This window comes from Lutra lutra, chromosome 6 (genome assembly GCF_902655055.1).
Source record: "Lutra lutra chromosome 6, mLutLut1.2, whole genome shotgun sequence".
Lineage (NCBI taxonomy): Eukaryota > Metazoa > Chordata > Mammalia > Carnivora > Mustelidae > Lutra > Lutra lutra.
The window spans coordinates 95,090,974-95,109,773 of record NC_062283.1 but is presented as its reverse complement, the minus strand read 5'-3'; the positions used below and the strand labels follow the sequence as shown (position 1 = coordinate 95,109,773).

Genomic DNA, 18,800 nt, shown 5'->3' with positions numbered 1-18,800 from the left:
TCGCTACACATTTATTATTATAAACCACAAACAGGCAGTCATCACTGCCCAGCAAAATTCAAGTTCCCCTAGGAAGCTCTGTGCCCTGTCTACCAGGATTCTGATGTTACCTGTGATCCTATTCAAACCGGCCTCAGCCCCACATCCAGTCTCACTCACAACATATCCCTGCATCATAAAGAGAGCAGACTCATTGCAGAGAATCGTTCGTCTTCCCACCACATAGTGATTAATAATGTATAAGATATTCCTTATAGCACAAAATTACATTGTCTCATTTCCTTTACAATATCTCAACATAGTTAACTAGGTTATGTATACGTGTACACTAACATATACATATACATAGGCACTCTGGGGCTGACCAACACTTCAGACCCAAATCAGGCATTCACACTTCAAAAGTTACTAGAAACACTTTTCAACTTTCAATACATCTCAGTTTACACTAAAAAATGTGTTACCTGGCATTAAGAGATACAAGAGGGAAAACGTTGCACAGATGGAAAGGGCAGGGGTCAATGTACATCAGTTAGTTAAAAATGTTAGAGACGGGCCTTTTGTTTGCAGAATTCAACACACTGGTAGCCAGCTGTGTTTCAGAATTAAGAATTTTCTGCACAATAAAAAATTATTCTTATGAGTGTATCTGTATGACATATTACACATAGTAGGGTCTGAGGCAGCAAACACGTTAATATTTCTACAGCTAGGAACAAGGCTATTTATACTAAGCAGGATAAATAAAGACTATAATAAACAGCCTCATGTCAATTCAAAGCTTTCTGTTATCAGAGCTATTGGATTTTGGCATCAGAGATAAGAGAATGAGGCCCTGTAGCTGTGAATGGCCAAATTACTTAGGCCAATTACAATTCATACAAAACATTTCCTTTGAAAGCTGATATTAAACTTCACACATTATGCCGCGATGACATTATTCCATGAGCAAGTATAATAACCCTTTACCGACCCCCCCCCCCCCAATTTGGCTGCCAATGACACATATACCAAATACAACTGGAAGATTAAGAGAGCCCTCATAGACGGCCTCTTTGTGACCACTATAGAAGGCACAACAGACATATACTGAAGAGTGCTGCATTATTCTTAGTAGAGGCCCCCATATAATCTTTAATCAGATCTGATTTCTTAACTCGACACAGATAAGAAACAGTAAGTAGAATCACAGACAGATCCAAGAGGCGGGTACGCAGAGCAGTCACCAGCCATCACTGACATTCTGATAACAAAGGAAGAAAACAAATTATTTTTAAAGGATGTAAGAGCCTGGCAGCATAGTTAAAAAGGTTTGGATATCAGTCTCTGCTCTGCTCTTTTGAGCTGTGTGATCTCGGGCACTCCTCAACTTTCCTCTGCTTCAGTTGATTCACTGACACAGCGTTGATGAACACGCTGCCTGTCTCTTATGATTTGAGGATTAAATAAAGGGATTAGCACAGAGCCTGACAATGGGAAGACACCCAATAAAATTCATACACTAAAAATAAAGCAGAAAATCTCACAAAGCATGGCAGCCTGAATAAATTTACTACCAATTCTTCAGAACTCAGAGCAGGAAGAGCATTATCATAACTTAGCACAGAGAAATATCATCTTGGCCACACTATGTGACTTTGAACATGGCATTCACCGTCTCTGAGCCTCGGAGCCTTACATTAAACCATGCACTGTCAATGGAGGTGAGAAGTGGTTCTTCAATGGGGCAGGGTTGGAGAGGGGAGTGGAAAAATCTACCCTTTTTATGTATGAAGCACAACTATAAAGTATAGAAACAGACACACAGTATACTCATGGTATGAAAATTTCATGGGAATGGGGATCTAACAAGGCTCTTTGGGGCTGATAATGTGAAAATGTTGAGAAACACTGGCTTAAATGCAGTGTAAGACTGTGGATAGCTCTTAAAGCTCTTAAAGTTCATTGACTCTATCTTTACAACAGTAATGCCAAGAATTTTTTTTTAATGTTGCTTATAAGTTCATGTGTTTTGTTTAAGGCAAGGAAAGATTTGCATATTCTAGAATGTCCCCAATTAAAACAGTTAAAAATTGTAAATATCACTGTGTTTAAAAGAGAAAATCCTTGCAATACATAGAACCCCAAGCTGTCACTCATGAAAAGGATCCTGTGAGCTACAGTTTTGTTCTATTTTCCTTGCTTTATAGATAGCAATATACCTAAATCATATCTAAGTTTTAATGTTGATGTATTTCCCCTGAAAATGCAGTAAGAAACTAGAATAAGCACAATGACTTGTTACTATCATAAAATTGCAACAATGTGCTTGTCTTAACTCTGATAAATGAAAGATCACCTTGGAATATAATTCATTTTTAATTGCCTCTTCCATCTAATCTAACTACTGCTGTAGGCGGTCTTAAAATATTTACAAAGTAAAAGCAAAAGAAAAAAAAAGAAGAAGAATTTGAGGTGCTAAATAAAGCAGGCTTCACATTCACATTCCTAAGTGATCAGTTTTTCTGGTATCATTTACAACAAAAACAAAGTCATAATTCTTACACATGGATTTTTTTTTGAAACAGATAAAGTAGGCTTAAGGACTATCTTAGTGTTAAAGCTGTCTTAATTGACATGTAATTGACATATAATGTATTAGTTTTAGGTGTAGAACATAATGATTGGATGTAAGTATATACTGCAAAATGATTAACACAGTAAGTTTGGTTAACATCTATCACCACACATGGTTACACATTTTTTTCTCTTGTGATGAGAACTTTTAAGATCTGCCTGGTAACATTCAATTACACAATACAGGCTTGCTAACTGTGCTCACCACGCTATATTATTATATCCCTAGGATTTACTTATCCTATAACAGGAAATTTATATTTTAAAGCAGTTTTTAATTCACTCTCTTCCCGGCCTTAGTTTTGGGATCCTTACTGTATCCAAGGAAGCTGTTATAACAGATCAAAACAGCTGTACTAAAATGCTAGAAAGAGCAGGATAATAGCTATCTTCTGCTTTAACTACTCCTTAGTGTTGTATGTGCTACCCTATTCTTAGTTCCTCCAGAATCCTAGGTATATGTAGCAACATATATATATTCACACTCATATACTGCCTTGTAATTCTTGTCTTCGGGTTTCCCAAAAATCTAAAATCTACTTTATAGACTCTAACTAAAAATGACATTCTAAAAATGTATAAAACACCTCCATGTCAAGCGGTTATTAAATGCTTGGCCATACTTTATTACCAGTAATATGTGTCATAAAGTGTTTTAGTATTATCCATTTTATTCACTCCAAAATAAATGCGTTTTGATACAAATTTGCTTTCAGGTGGTTATATCTGAATATATAAAGATGTGTGTGAAACCATAATTTCATTAGACACAGGCATTCCCTGTACTAGGCAAGAAGTAAACACTTTTTCCTGATGATGAATTTAACTATGCTATTTTAAAGAGACGCTAACCACTGTTTACAGTTCCTCAGACCCTAGGTGTTCAAGTGACAGGAAAATCTCTCTGGTAAATACATATGCTATTTTAGACTGTTCCAAATATACTGACGAGACAGAGTGATGGAAAGAAAACAAATTAGATGAAGCCCTAAGTACACATAGTATATTTCCAAAGTCTGGCACTGGAGCCACGCATTCTCCGCTTCAACGAAGGATGACCTGGCCAAAGAGCACATGACTTTAATTATATATATTTTTTATTTCTTCAAAGTATTTTATTTATTTATCTGACAGAGAAAGAGAGAGAGACAGCACACACAAGCTGGGGGAGAGGCCAGCAGAGGGAGAAGCAAACATCCCCCCTGAGCAGACAGCCTGATGCAGGGCTGGATCCCGGACCTGGGATCATGATCTGAGCCAAAGGCAGACGCTTAATGGACGGAACCACCCAGGCACCACAAACTATTTTCTTTATAATTAGGAATAACATTACCCCCATGCATCTGTAAATACCTCACCAGTCCTTACCCCCAATGTACTACAGGATATATTCCAGGTAATGCTAGGAGGCATAAGAAAATCAGAACACATAAAATGATGTTTGGCAAGGTTTAGATTCATTCAAGGAAAAATTCCATTGCAGAAATTCAAATAGATAATGTATAAATATACCTTCTGTCCTAAGTGTGATACTAACCCAGCACTGGACAAAAATTTTTAAAAAGTAACAAAAATATGTATTTCTGGTTGTCTCATATTTGGCATGTTTCCATGAGAAAGCCAAAGCGATCAAATTCTCGCCCCTACATGCATGTACCTGCCAGGCCCTTCATGTTACCTTTGTTTGAGATTGATCCATGATGTTTTTAAGTACTCAGTGGTTTCTTTCACATTCCTGGTGTCATCACTACCATAGTCCTCCAGCAGTTTCTGCAGGACGTTTTCAAACGCCATTACAATACCATCGCCAGGACCTAGTTCTTGAAGCAATACCTAAGGTGTAATTGCAGGTGTCATTATTAGACTCGGTCACTTGGTAACTAGTACTACCTAAACAATGGTTCTCCTCATAGGTTTCAACAAGTTTTAGACACAAATATCAAAAGAAAAAAGCAAATTATGGGACAAACTCTTGAACAGCTTAAATAAAAGTAATTCTGGAAGTAAAAAGGCAAATGTCTAAGGAATGATCAGGTACACAGCAGATATTAAGAGGCTATCTTTACCTTTGAGGTATACTTTACTTCCTCAAAGTATTTATCTTTTTCCTTTGTTCTGCTACATATCTGATCCTTATAGCAACATGCATCATACAGGAATGAACTTACTACAGAGTTCCTCTCTGCATGCTGGCAGGAAGGAAAAGGGCCAACAATATGGAAGTCTTCTGTGCCCCTGGGTCACGGTGCCTGTTGACAAAATTAACTGCTTGGGTGGATCAAGCAGCCAAGCAAGGTTTACTAAGAGTTGCTATTAAATAACTAAACTGATGCTGAGTGTGTCCACAGGCATTGGTTTTCCACCTCTCAGAGCCCCTGGATCAAGATACTCCCCATGAAATCTAAATGAGAAATGAAATGTCCCCATAATGCTTTTTATAGCAACTGGCAAAAAAAAAAAAAAAAAAAAAAAAAAAAAAAATCTATCCTAGAGTCTGAGTAGAAAATTTAGAAATGAATATTCTGACTGAATAACAGATGATTGAAGCATTCATCTCACTTTTAATTGTATCCCTCTAGTTAAGTATCCTGGGGCGTTGCTGATTATTATATTTGAGTCACTTGGTGAAAACAATCAGCAGATGTCATAAACACAGAAAATGATCCACAAAATCAGGACACCTGGCCACTTGATTTTTAAATTGTAACCATGGAAAGTCTACATGTGTGAATTATAAAAACATGCTCTTAAGTCTTAGATTTTGTTTCCCATATATTCTACACAAATGTACACTTTCATCTTAGGCTCTCTGAAGGGCAAATAAATATTATGCCAAAATATAACCTAAAAACTATAACTTCTAATTCAAAAACATTTTCTGTAATTATAGAGAGAATTTAAAATACCATCGATGTTCAATATCATCAACTTTATATTCAAACCAATCAAAAAAGTTACCTACTCTGATGATATAGATAAAAACAGTTAATTATAAAAGTATTAAAAGGAACTAAATTTATTACCTGAATTGTTCAGTACACTAGCTTCAAATGAAAATCTCAGAAAATTTCATAAATAAAAATAAGCTTCAGAGTAGACATGGAAGACAGAAAAACAGAGGGTTCCTGAGATACTGAAAATACTCTCTTTCTAGGGGCTGGTTCATGGTTGTGTTCCATTTGCAAAGAGTCCATGAGCAACACATCTGGTATACAGGTATATCTCTACTTGTTAGGCCTCCTGAAATTTTTCAACGACCTTCCTAGTCAAATTCTTTATATAAATTTCAATGTATATTCAAAGCACTGGTGAAAACATCATGACAAGGGTCCTAAAAATTACAGTTACCAAAGAACAAAAAAGTATATCCAGTAAATTAATAATGCCATAAAAGCCCCACAAATCTAATGCGTCTTACTTGATTATCAGAAATCTGCTTGATAAGTGGATCCCTGCGGGCTTGTTGGAGAATATAGAATCGGGCCTCATATTTTCTCATAAGTTCCTCGGTTTCCTCCCTGTGGTCATCCCACTGAAGACTGTCAATAATCATATCCTCCAGCTGCTGCTGTCTTAACTCGACACCATGCTGAGTGCTGTCCCACTGGTTCTTGACCTTTTCCACTGAGAAAGCATACAAAAATAATCCCAGAAACTATCAGGAAAGGGAAAAAAATACCTGATTTCAAATTTATCATAAGTAAGGTTATAAATAGAAAAGAAAAAGTAGGCAAGTTGCTATATACATTTTTAAGGGAATTTAATACATGTCTGCCATACTATACAACCAACACATTTCTGTGAAACTATTCTTGAAGAAGAATCTTGAATTAAATTCTATTTTAAATGCACTGAAATATCTCACAATAAAAATATCTACTATGGATAAACCAAAAATTATAAAGAAAATATATTCCTCTCTGATGTATATTCACAGATCGTGGTTTGATGAAGGCAGAGTTTAACAATACTTTATGACAGAACTTTAAGACACAGATGCAGCCACTTGTCATCCTCAAAGGAGATACTCAAAGGTTGTCAAGATTTTACAAGGAAATAATCTATTTAAGAATATTTTTCATATTTGTCTTACTGTCACATGAAACCGGTCTAAAAGAAAGTATTTTTATACACTCAAGAGAAACACTAAAAGCAAATTAGATTCAAGTTCTATCTACCCAGTAGCTCTTTACCATAAAAAAATCCACATTAGTTCTTTTCCTCTTTCTTTTTATTATTCCTTTCTATCTCTCTTTCTTTCCCTCTTCTGTCTGCTCTCCTTCCTTTTTCTCCCCTCCTTTCTCACCTCTTCTCATTTTTAACATGAAGCTAAAGAGAGACCTAAAGAAACTTAAACCTTTGGTTAATTACTTCCTGAATAGTTCAAGATCTTGAACTGAAGCACTAGTAAACGATAGCTTTGAATGATTTCAACAACCCATTGATAATAAGTAGTTAGGAAATTAAAAATATTTTTCTAGAAGATGCTTCGGATGTCACACAGACTGGAGAGCAATAGTTAAATACCAAGCCATTAACTTAACGATAAAATAACATTGCAGCTAAGTCGTATTGGGACCTATTGGTAAAATTCTTGGGATATCAAAGGGTTACCGCAAACCATAGAGTGATCGATTTAAGATTGTTCAGAACACTGAAAATCATACTTACATGTGATAATTTTTAAAAATCATTCAATGAGATCATCTGTTTTAAGCTGTATTGTTTAACAATTTAAATAGATTGCTTAAGTATTCCACTTAAAGAGAGAACGAATTTATCATAATGTTGTACTTGTCAGTTAAAAAGTTACATAAAGTACTAATGACCAATGCTATTACTAATAGAATCCTTTAATGTTGAATAAAATGAAAGCCATCAAGTGAGAGCATGTATCATAGGTTTATCATTAAAAATAAGCAAGTTGTTCTATTCTTTGTGAATAAGTGCTAAAAGCAGGTTATTGTAGGCAGTACACTTCTGCTGAGAGTATTTTTTTCATATGATGAATAATGACAAAGATTATGCAGCCTCTATGCAAATAAAAAAGGAGAGAAAACAAAGCGGGAGTTAAATTGGAAAGGGAACATATTCAGAAGAAGAAAGAAAAGTCTTGTCAAAAACCTTAAGAGAAACTTTGGACAAATAGGAGGTGGTTAAAAATAATAATAATAAGATAGTAGAGAAAGCAAAATGGAGAGGACTTTGTAAATGGTTTGGTGTCGCTAAAGCAGAGAAGCCCTTTCTGCCCTGTGATGGGAAAGGGAATCACTCCAGAATTGCGTCCAGCACAAGCAACCCATCAATTAAAAAAAAATACAGGGGTGCCTGGGTGGCTCGGTGGGTTAAGACCTCTGCCTTCAGCTCAGGTCACAATCCTGGAGTCCTGGGATTGAGTCCCACATCAGGCTCTCTGTTCAGTGGGAAGCCTGCTTCCCCCTCTCTCTCTCTGCCTGCCTCTCTGCCTACTTGTGATCTCTGTCAGGTAGATAAGTGGGATCTTTAAAAAAAAAAAAAAAAAGGGATGGGGCACCTGGGTGGTACAGTACATTGAGCATTTGACTCTTGGATTGTTTCCACTCAGGTCACGATCTTGGGGTTGCGGGATCAAGCCCTGCATCAGACTCCATGCTCAGCCACCAGCAGGGAATCTGCTGGAGATTCCCTCTCCCTCTGCCCTTCTCCCTGCTTGTACTCACCCTCCTCTCTCTCTCAAATAAATGAATAAATCTTTTTTTTTCAAGAGGGAGAAAGAAGGAAAATGGCTTATGTAGTAAAAATAAACCAACATTGAAAGACACTAAAAGTTCTCTAACTTATCTCTTTCAATAACATTGCTGTGGCCACATTTATTTTAAAATTGAAACATACTTCTTATAGGAGGAAGAGTTGACTTTCTTCCCTTCAGAAATATTAGACAAGGTAATAAAATACCTTCCAGTTTACAGTCTGCCACAAATATTTATTAAGTACTTAAGTTATATTGGACACTGTAGGAGGCTCCAGGGCCAGAAAGGTGAATATCCACCATTTATGGAAGAGAAAATTAAACTAATTGTGAGACTACAATGACATTATGGGGGGAAAGCCACAGCAGGAACTAAAGATAGAAAATATAGTTCACTAGGGACTAGTAGAGGGTGAGAAGGACTTTACAAAGGGGGTGACATTTTAGCTGCTGAGTAGGATTTCACCGGGAGAGAAAAGGCCAGGGGGGAAAAAAGAATGCAAATAATTAGGAACTGCCAGGACATTTTAAATATTATCTATTTGAATAACTACAGATGGGTGGAGGGCTATGTGGAGAGGCGATGATGAAAGCAGGCTGCGACCATCCCTCCATGACATTTTTGAGAATTTAGACTTTGGTTTTTTGTTTGTTTGTTTGTTTTGTTTAATATTAAATTTATTTCTTTATTTTTTAATAAACATATAATGTATTTTTATCCCCAGGGGTACAGGTCTGTGAATCGCCAGGTTTACACATTTCACAGCACTCACCATAGCACATACCCTCACCAATGTCCATATCCCCACCACCCTCGCCCGTTCTCCCTCCCCCCAGCAGCCCTCAGTCTGTTTTTTGAGATTGAATCTTTTATGGTTTTAGACTTTGTTTTATATGCCATACAGATTTAACAGACACTCTTAAGTCAGAAAGCAAAAGAAATGGATCTTTGATATGGTTGCTTTGTACATTTATTTTTTGTCTTATTTTATTTTGCTTTAAACTAAATTAATCCAAAATTAGTACCAGGCCCATAGGTATGAATGTGTTGTTCAATAAATTCTTTTGGAGTGGATTTGAAAAAGAGAAGCTAAAAAGACATAGCAAGATCTGGTTTTATTAATTAATCAAAATGGAAGCATGGTTTTGCATTCCAATGTTTTCTCTAACTTTTGTTTTCTGATTCCTTTAAAAGAAATCCTGACCTGGAGTGCCTGGGTGGCTCAGTCGATTAACCATACCACTCTTGGTTTTGGCTCAGGTCATGATCTCAGGGTCCTGGGATCAAGCCCAGTGTTGGTGTCTGGGCTCTGCTTGGAATTCTCTCCCTTCTTCTCCCTTTGCCCCTCCCCCAACTCATGCACGTGGATACACTGTCTCCCCCAAAATATAAATATTTTTTTGAAAGATTAAAAATAAAAGAAATTCTAACTTAAAAGAAAAAAGAATCCAATGTATCAGTAACAAACTTTAATAATGTTAACACTTTAAGGAACGCATATGGGAACAGTAACAAGGTTCACAAAAAAATAAAAATCAAAGGAAAACTGTACTTATTAAGAGTATCAAATATCAAATAATATTAATTTCTGGTTGAATAATCTGTGCATAAAGTGTGTTATCATTTTCAGAGAAAGAGGATGATATATGATTTTTTTTAACGTACATTTTTCTGTGATTGCTGTTCTCACATCTGAACTGGAAGCCTTATTTTTCAAATTCTGTGCCAATGTAAAAACATAATCAAGCTGAGGATGGCGTTGTTCTAAGTCAGCCTTTGTGATCTGTTAAGAAAAAATGATTACTAAGATAAGTTAATAAGCCTTACCCTAAGGGTACTACTAAAAGAGCAAAACTGGTGTGCTGACATCAAAATTGTTGTTTTCCTCCTATGCAGGATAGTGAGGCATCAGCAATACAGCAGAAAAGAGCAAGGTTTGAAGTCAAAGGTCCTGGGTTCAAATCTCAGCTCTGCCACTTATCATCTAGGTCACCTGGCAAGGCACTTTACTCTGTTTTTTGTTTTCACAAAGAGAAATAATAGAAACCCTACAGCTTGGCTATATCAAGTCTGAGGAGATTCGATGAAGAAAAAATCCCTAAGAGAAAATGGTCTGAAAACCTTAGCAGTGACTTCTGATGACACCCTGGGTGTCTGCCCTACATGATACACACACACAAACTAATGTCACCTACAGGGATGGGGGTGAGGCATTCAAAGACACTACTGGAGTAACTGCAAATTAAATAATCTCAGACAAGAAAAATGCTGCTCTAGAGAGTTTGTCTCAGGACCAATTAGGCGGGTAAAAAATTTTAAAAATCAGGAATCGAGGTGCCTGGATGGCTCAGTCAGTCAAATGTCTGCCTTCTCATCAGGTCATGATCCCAGAGTCCTGGAATTGAGCCCCACAGTGGGCTCCCTGCTCAGCTGGCAGACTGCTTCTCTCTCTGTTCCTCTCCCCGTCTGAAATAAATAAAATCTTTAAAAATAAAAAATAAATAAAAATTGGGAATATAGTGTGTTTTAAGCATAGAACTAATAAACAACTGTAACAATTAGAAAACACAATTTCCAGTAAGTACAAACATGATGCCGAGATTCTCTCCCAGCCCTTCCTCTTTTAAATTCACTACTTTTGCAGATTTCAATTAGCCTTAAAGTGTCAAATATTATTTCTAAATGGATTATTCACAACTTCTAATCCTGAATCCCAGAGAGACATTTCAATGAAGGCTGATTATTTCCTCCTAAATGGCCCAAGAACCTCTCAACACAACACATCTGAAACTAAATCACTTAAACCCTCATCCACAGCCCATTTCTTCTATTCCTTATTTCCTCTAATTGCAATAGCATCATGTTAGCCACTCAGAAAGGGCTCTTTTGCTTGCCTTAAGCATCTCTTGCCTCCAGTTTATCCTAAGCACTAAAAAGCATCCCAGTCTGCCCATCAATGCCAAGCACTGTTATCAATCACTTCGCAGCCACCGTTAACAAAGGAAAAGAAAAGGGGGATAAGATGTTTGCCAACTGCCTATGGACTAAAACCCCAAGGGGCCTATGTGTAAAACATGGTCAATGAGCTCCTTCCCAAAGTGAACTTGAACCTGTCTTTGCGACCTTACTTCCCACTACACCTCTTTATTGCACAAATGTTGAACCAACATCCTTCACGCTCCCCTGCTGCATGCCTTTATTCACTCTGTTCCCTCTATCAGGAATGTCATTCATCTCCAGAGGTCAACATCCCACGTGGTCTGCCTTCCACCACTGTGAACTAAACTCCTTTCTCACTGTGGCTCCCTAACAGGTGGTCTGGACCTATCCCACAGCCTATCTCAGATTCTGCCTTGCTGTAGCAACTTGTCTACCTAGGTACATTTGGTGCTTCTACCTCACCTTGGGCATATTTACAATTTGGAGATAAAATTAATACCTACCTCAAAAGACCATTAAAAAAATGAATGACATATAACATGTAAAATACTTAGAAAACTACTCAGCACATATTAAGCACTGAATAAAAGTTAGCAATAGCTACTGTTATTATTTTATGGTATATTTCCAATTTCTATCTGGTACGTTCTTTTCAGTATCCCTATGCAACACGTAACCTAGAGCCTGGAACACAATGAATACTGAAAATTTATATTAGATGGTGTATGTATAGTGACTAGAGTCTAATCAGGAAATTCTCACTTCTAAAATTAGCAATTAAATAAGTTCATTATGAAAGAGTTTAAAAGGTGCTTCAGGAAAATATCCCACATCACACGAAGTATTAAATCTCACACGAATTTACTTTTGTATTAATGTGCCTCACTGTATGGTATCAGTTTTAGATTTTTAAAATACACTGAGCCCCTCACTTTATGTTGGTAAATGTCATCTCACCAACACACTGGAAAGGCAAGATAGGATTTACTCCTTGGAGCCAGGCAAACACAGCATGGCGGTTTGACAGATAGAGTTTTTTTAAAGCCCATTCTCCCAGAGTTGAGGACAAACAAAGGAGATCCAAACAGATTTTGTCTGTTTCTGTGTTGTGGCATTTCCCTGACAAGCCTCAACACGATGTACTTACTTTCATTCGGGAAACTGTCTTATTGATCTCTTCTATATCCCCGACGGTGACAATGTTGGACTTCAACATCTGGTCGATCAGGACCAGCCAGTCAGCTAGCTCCGTGATTGTTTTATCCAGATCAGCAGGAACTGAAATTTCTGAAGTACGAGGAGACTGAACAGGAATGTCTGATGCAGATGATACTAGCACCACCTTTTGGACACTAGGATGAGCTGAAATTTAAAAACGTGTCGAAGTGTTAATACAGCAATGGGATGTTCTGACTGTGGTGGCCTAGTGGTGATATGTGTGTGTATGTGTGTTTATTTACATAAAATTTAGTTGAAGTAAAAAAAAATTGTAGGAACTTTTCATGTCTTCATACTAAAATGACAATGGCATTTCCTGTCCTATCTGTATGTCTGTGGTAGCTATAAAGCCAACAAAATCATCCCACAACATTCTGGGGCCTCAAAAACTCAGAAGTCACTAACACTGACACCAAGAGAAGAGAAAATAAACAAATCAACCACAGGAAAACTAGGACTGCAATTTTATTTTGTCAAGATGCTTGCCTTAATTATGAAGTCAATTTATTCTAATTTTCTATGCTTTTCCAATTAACTGGATAGTATGAGTGTAAGTCATTCTTAATAAAACTGAAAGAGGGCTTCCACTACCTCCATTTTGACCTCAAACTTTCTAATTAAGTTCTTTCAAGTGTATCTCTGAACTCAGGCAAAAGACCCAGGGGGCAAAGCATCCCCGGATGGGAAGCGAAATACCCCCTCAAGCAATAAGGACCACCCTGAGTCAGCAAGTCCCTGTGTACGTGACTCCAGGACGATGACTGGCTTGACCTTCACTGCCCACCTGCAGGTACATGTCGACCTTTGTCCCACATTTTCCTTATATAAACCTGGAAAGACTTTTCAGCACTTCGGGGACAGTCTTTGAGATACTAGTCCACTATCTTCCCGATGTTGGCCTCGCTGAAATAAATCCCTTTCTTCTTTCACAACCACTGGTCTCTCTGCCTTTGGATTTTGTCAGCAGCCAGTGGCCGAACTTAGTCTGTTTGGACCCTGGGCACCAGGGGCTCCTGCACCTTTGGGCCCCAGCTATAAAATCACTGTGAATACTTATGTTACAATCTATGTATATATTCCTTAGTTAACCTTTATCCCACAGCTGAATACTTAAATTGTTCCTGAAATCTTATTTTATTTTTTTTTAAAGATTTTATTTATTTATTTGACAGAGAGAGATCACAAGCAGGCAGAGAGGCAGGCAGAGAGAGAGGAGGAAGCAGGCTCCCCGCCGAGCAGAGAGCCCGATGCGGGACTCGATCCCAGGACCCTGAGATCATGACCTGAGCCGAAGGCAGTGGTTTAACCCACTGAGCCACCCAGGCACCCCTGAAATCTTATTTTAAAAAGGAATATGCAAGGGTTATCTTCTTATGTGGCATACTTTGCACATTTTTAACTACCACCTTAGCATAAATTTCCCAAAGGAGAACTCTTGGATCAGAAAATGAAAAAGGGGGGCGCCTGGGTGGCTCAGTGGGTTAAGCCTCTGCCTTCGGCTCAGGTGATGATCCCAGAGTCGTGGGATCGAGCCCCACATCAGGCTCTCTGCTCGGCAGGGAGCCTGCTTCCCCTGCCCTCTCTGCCTGCCTCTCTGCCTGCTTGTGATCTCTCTCTCTCTCTCTCTGTCAAATAAATAAATCTTAAAAAAAAAAGAAAAGAAAAAGAAAATGAAAAAGGTTAATGTATCTAATACTTATTAACAAACTGTTTTCCTTAAAAGTTGGAAATCTGGACTTCCAGCAGCAGTGTATGGAACTGAAAAAATTCCTATATCCATACCAACAATATTCTTTTTAATGGATAAACACATACTTTGCCATGGTTTTCATTTACTGGTTTTTTTTTTTTATTTTCAATGAACACAAAATTTTTTTATGTTTATTAACCAAATATGGTAAAATTTATAACTGTGTTCTTTATCTGCTTCCTTATCAGTTGGGATGAACTCTTTATTAAGGAGAGATGAACCTTTGCCATATTGGTGAAAACAATGTTTCTACTTCAGGATTTAATTTTTGTTTCTTTTTAACATATAGATATTAACAAACCTACAGTGATCAAACTCATAAATTGGTCTTGGGAGACTGTTTTCCCAGAATTTCTAAAATTAGACTCTTGTCTTCTCCAAAGATTTGATAAATATTTTTTCTATTTTTTCTGTTTGTCCATTCTTGCCTTGCTTTAAGAAAGGGAGGGGTTTTTTTTCTTTAGTTTTGATATAAGAGAGAGCTGAATTAATTATTAGATATATCTGGAATCTACTTTAGCATACAGTATATTAAATAAGGCTTAAATGATTTTCTAAAATATACAGTCATTCTGCAAATTAAGCACAATTCTAACAAAAATTCCAGCAATTCTGTGTGTAACTTGACAAAACCATATATTCAAAAATCTGATTTTCAAATCAATACAGAAAAGGACCCCAAACAGTCAAAGCAGGTGGAGGGTTAAGCCCTACCTGATATTCAGTTGTATGACTTAGCTAATAATGAAGGATTAACTCAGTGTTTTATGGACCCAGACATTCAGACCAGTGGAAGAGAAGAGCCACAGTGCACAGGTGGCAGAGAAACCTGACCCTGGCACAGACTGCATTAAAGATCAATGAGGAGGAATTTACTGGCCAATAAATGATACTGGCAAAAGTGGACACCCATGGCTGGAGCGGGGAGATGATGGAGCAGAATTTGATTGACATTACGTACCCTGGGAAAATTAATTCTTGTAGATTAAGGACCTGAATATGAAAACCAAAATTGTACAACTGTTAGTTGAAAATATAAAAAAAGAATCTTTGACTTCAGAGTACTAAAAATGCTCTAGAAACACAAAAATGGAAAGCTGATAACAGATCACTAATGTTTAAGAATTCTGAAAACAGCACCATTAATAAAGATGTTAGAAACCATAGACTAAGGGAGAGGGATTTGCATTGCACACTCTGAACAAGGAATCTGTAACCAAAATAATTTTTTAAACTCCAAAAATACCAACAGACAATCCATGAAAGAAGAAGCAAGAAAGAAATAAACATTTAAAAAAGGCTCAGTCACACAGGCCTCTGGAGAAATGCAAATGGAAATGAAATGCCCCATCTCTCTCTATAGTCACAGGTTCCCAAAGTAACCTCTGGGGAGCTCTGGGTACCCAGAAACCCTTCCAAGGGCTGTGGATGCCCAAATCATGATTGTTGTAATAAGTGATTTGCCTTTTCGTCCTCATTCTTTCCTAAGTATAGAGTGTTTTTAAATCTCTTTTAAATTTAAATCCAATTAATTAACATACAGTGTATTGTTAGTTTCAGAGATCGAGTTCAGTGATTCATCAGTCTTACATGATACCCAGTGCTCATTACATCACATGCCCTCCTTAATGTCCATCACCGGGTTCCCTTATCTCCCTACTCCCTTCCCCTCCCGCAATCCTCAGTGTGTTTCCTATGATTAAGAGTCTCTTACAGTTTGTCTCCCTCTGATTTCATCTTATTTTTCCCTCTCTTCCCCTATGATCCTCTGTTTTGTTTCTTAAATTCAATATATGAGTGAGATCATATGAATAATTCTTTCTCTGATTGAGTTATTTCACTTAGCATAATACCTCTAGTTCTATTCCCATCGTTGCAAATGGCAAGATTTCTTTTTTTTTTTTCTTTTTGATGACTGAGTAGTAGTATCCCATTGTATTTATATACCTCATCATCTTTATCCATTCATCTGTTGATGGACATCTAGGCTCTTTCCATAGTTTGGATATTGTGGACATTCTGCTATAAACATTGGGGTGCACACACCCCTTCGGATCACTACATCTGTATCTTTGGGGTTAATACTCGTAGTGCAATTGCTGGGTCATAGGGTAGCTCTATTTTCAACTTTTTGAGGAACCTCCATGCTGTTTTCCAGAATGGCTGCACCAGCTTGCATTCCCACCAACAGTGTAGGAAGGTTCCCCTTCCTCTGCATCCTCACCAGCATCTGTCACTTCGTGACTTGTTAATTTTAACCATTCTGACCGGAATGAGGTGGTATCTCATTGTGGTTTTGAATGGTTTTTTAACTCAAGGCTACATGACATGTGATATCATAACACGCCAAATGCAGAAGTGGATATAAGAAACCAGATGTCTTCTAATTTGGTAAAAACTAAAAAATGTTCAAAAATGGAAAGCAATGTCATGTTTCTAATTAAATTTGGTTTTGTCTTAGAAAAACTAATTTCTAACATTACATTAATAAGAATGTATTAGTTTTACTGACATAATGAATAGATTCATTATCACTATTTTTAACAAATTAATAAATAATTCTTCAAATTTTTGTTTTATTTTTTAATTAGGTAAATATTTATAAACATAACTCACACATGAAAGCTCTTTGAGGATCCTCAACCATTTTTTTTAAAAGTGTAAGGGGTCCTGAGAACACAATGTTGAAGTGCTGATAACATGTACAACAATGACAGCCTTCACACAGCTGGTGGAAAGGGAACTGCAACATTCTGTCTAGACAGGACCTAGTCAAGGAGAAGTTCTCCATATTCCCTGACCCAGTAATTCTACTACTGTATACCTTAAGAATAACTCACATATCACTCTTCCCCATGCTCACTTGTCACTTTCTTTATAGTTTCAAAAAACTCAAAATAACCTAAATATTCATTCATTGTTTCAAGTCATCAAATACCGAGTAGGGATCTACTGTGTGCAAGGTGCTGTTCTAGATGTTGCAGGGATGGGAGTGGGCAAGACAAAGAGCCCACCCTCACGGAGCCTGAATTCTGGTGGGGTGGAGGGACACAAGATATGAGGTAAACCCAATACAAGAAGATGGAGAGATACAGGATGTATTTGAGATCTGGTGGACGGGATCAGGAAGGGCCTAGCTGGGGGAACATTTGAGAAGAGAACTGAATGAAGAGAGCATGTGAAACAAGCAGATCGCTGAAGGAAGGACATCTGAAGAAGAAGGAAAGAAGCAACAGCAAGCACGGAGGCCATAAATGGAAACATTCTCGGCATGTTAGAAACAGCAAGAAAACCAGTGTGTTTGAAGTAAAATAAACAAAGGGAAAAGTGATAAGAAATGAGATTAGAGGGACAGACAGAGGGCAGATCATACCCAGTCTTCTGGACCACAGTAAGACTTCAGCACTCAGTATGGATGACGAAAGAGAGAACAAGATTGTGGTGAGCCAGGAGGGACACAATAAAACATATGTTTCGAAAGCGTGACTTAGCTGCTATCAGAATAGATTACAGAAGAGTGGAAAGGCAAGAACAGAATCGGGACAGTGAGAAGGGAGACTATTCCCGTAACAGAGACAAAAGATGAGGGCGTTCAAGACCATGGAAGCAGCTGGGATGAGACATGGGACTGATAACTTGCTGACAGATTCGATGTGAAATCCAGGGAAGAGTCAAGGGTGACTTCAAGTGTACTGGCCTGAGAACTGGCTGAAAACCCTCTAAAGTTAAAAAGTGGCTAAAGCCACGGGACTGGTGAGCACACTAGAAGAGCGAGTTCGGAGAACCGCTGTGAATCTGTGCCCTGGAGAACGACACATCAGGGACCATGCACAGACCAGAGCTGCAACCACCAAAATGTATGCCGCGGAGAAGGGCCCAGTAGAGAGGAGAGAGGGAGGGAAGGTAAAAAGCCATGAGAAGATGTGATCCAAAGCACAATGGAGGAAATGATCAAAGAAAGAAAGAAAGACAAATCGTCCATGGGTTAGGAAGGAAGCATGCACAGTGTGTGAGGACAGATGTAGTAGGGAAACCCACTTATAGGGATTCACTGATGGGAAAAAGAAGATCTTGCTGGACAGAAAGTGTTTTGTCTTTTCAAAATGAGAAGTCATTAATGGAGAGATGGGTAGCAAGGGGCACTCAGAGAAAAGTATAGTAGGATTGCCTATCAAGGATGAGCACCCATTGAGGAGAGTCAACAAGAAGCTGGCTTCGAAAAACCTCAAAAAAACAGTATGCCAAGTGAAAGAAACGCTGTCTGAGAAATACCCAGAAGAACGGACCCATGGAGACAGAGCACAGACTAGGGGTTGCCACGCATGGGGGTAGAGCAGAATGGGGAAACACTGCTAAATGAGGAAGAGGTTTCACTGTGGAGTGAAGGAAATTGTGCGGACCTAGACAGACACAGTACCTGTACAAAACTGTGAATGTACTAAATGCCACTGGAATGTTCACTTTAAAATGGTTCTTTTTTTTAACTTAATAAAAAGAAGAGGAAATGGAATTAGAACACTGTGGAGGAGGAGAGGGACACACTGAAG

The 18,800-nt window shown here is 37.9% G+C and overlaps 1 protein-coding gene across 5 annotated transcripts in view; it reads right to left on the bottom strand.

Annotated features, from left to right (window-relative positions):
* UTRN (utrophin) overlaps positions 1–18,800 on the bottom strand; it is a 513,165-nt gene that overhangs the window by 244,846 nt on the left and 249,519 nt on the right. For all 5 annotated transcript variants that reach the window (XM_047733710.1, XM_047733711.1, XM_047733712.1 and 2 more), the window contains 4 exons: positions 12,433–12,647; positions 10,011–10,128; positions 6,035–6,240; positions 4,295–4,449 (listed from right to left, as the gene is read on the bottom strand). In XM_047733710.1, the coding sequence (XP_047589666.1) occupies positions 4,295–4,449; positions 6,035–6,240; positions 10,011–10,128; positions 12,433–12,647 (694 nt within the window). The remainder of the gene's footprint in view (positions 1–4,294; positions 4,450–6,034; positions 6,241–10,010; positions 10,129–12,432; positions 12,648–18,800) is intronic.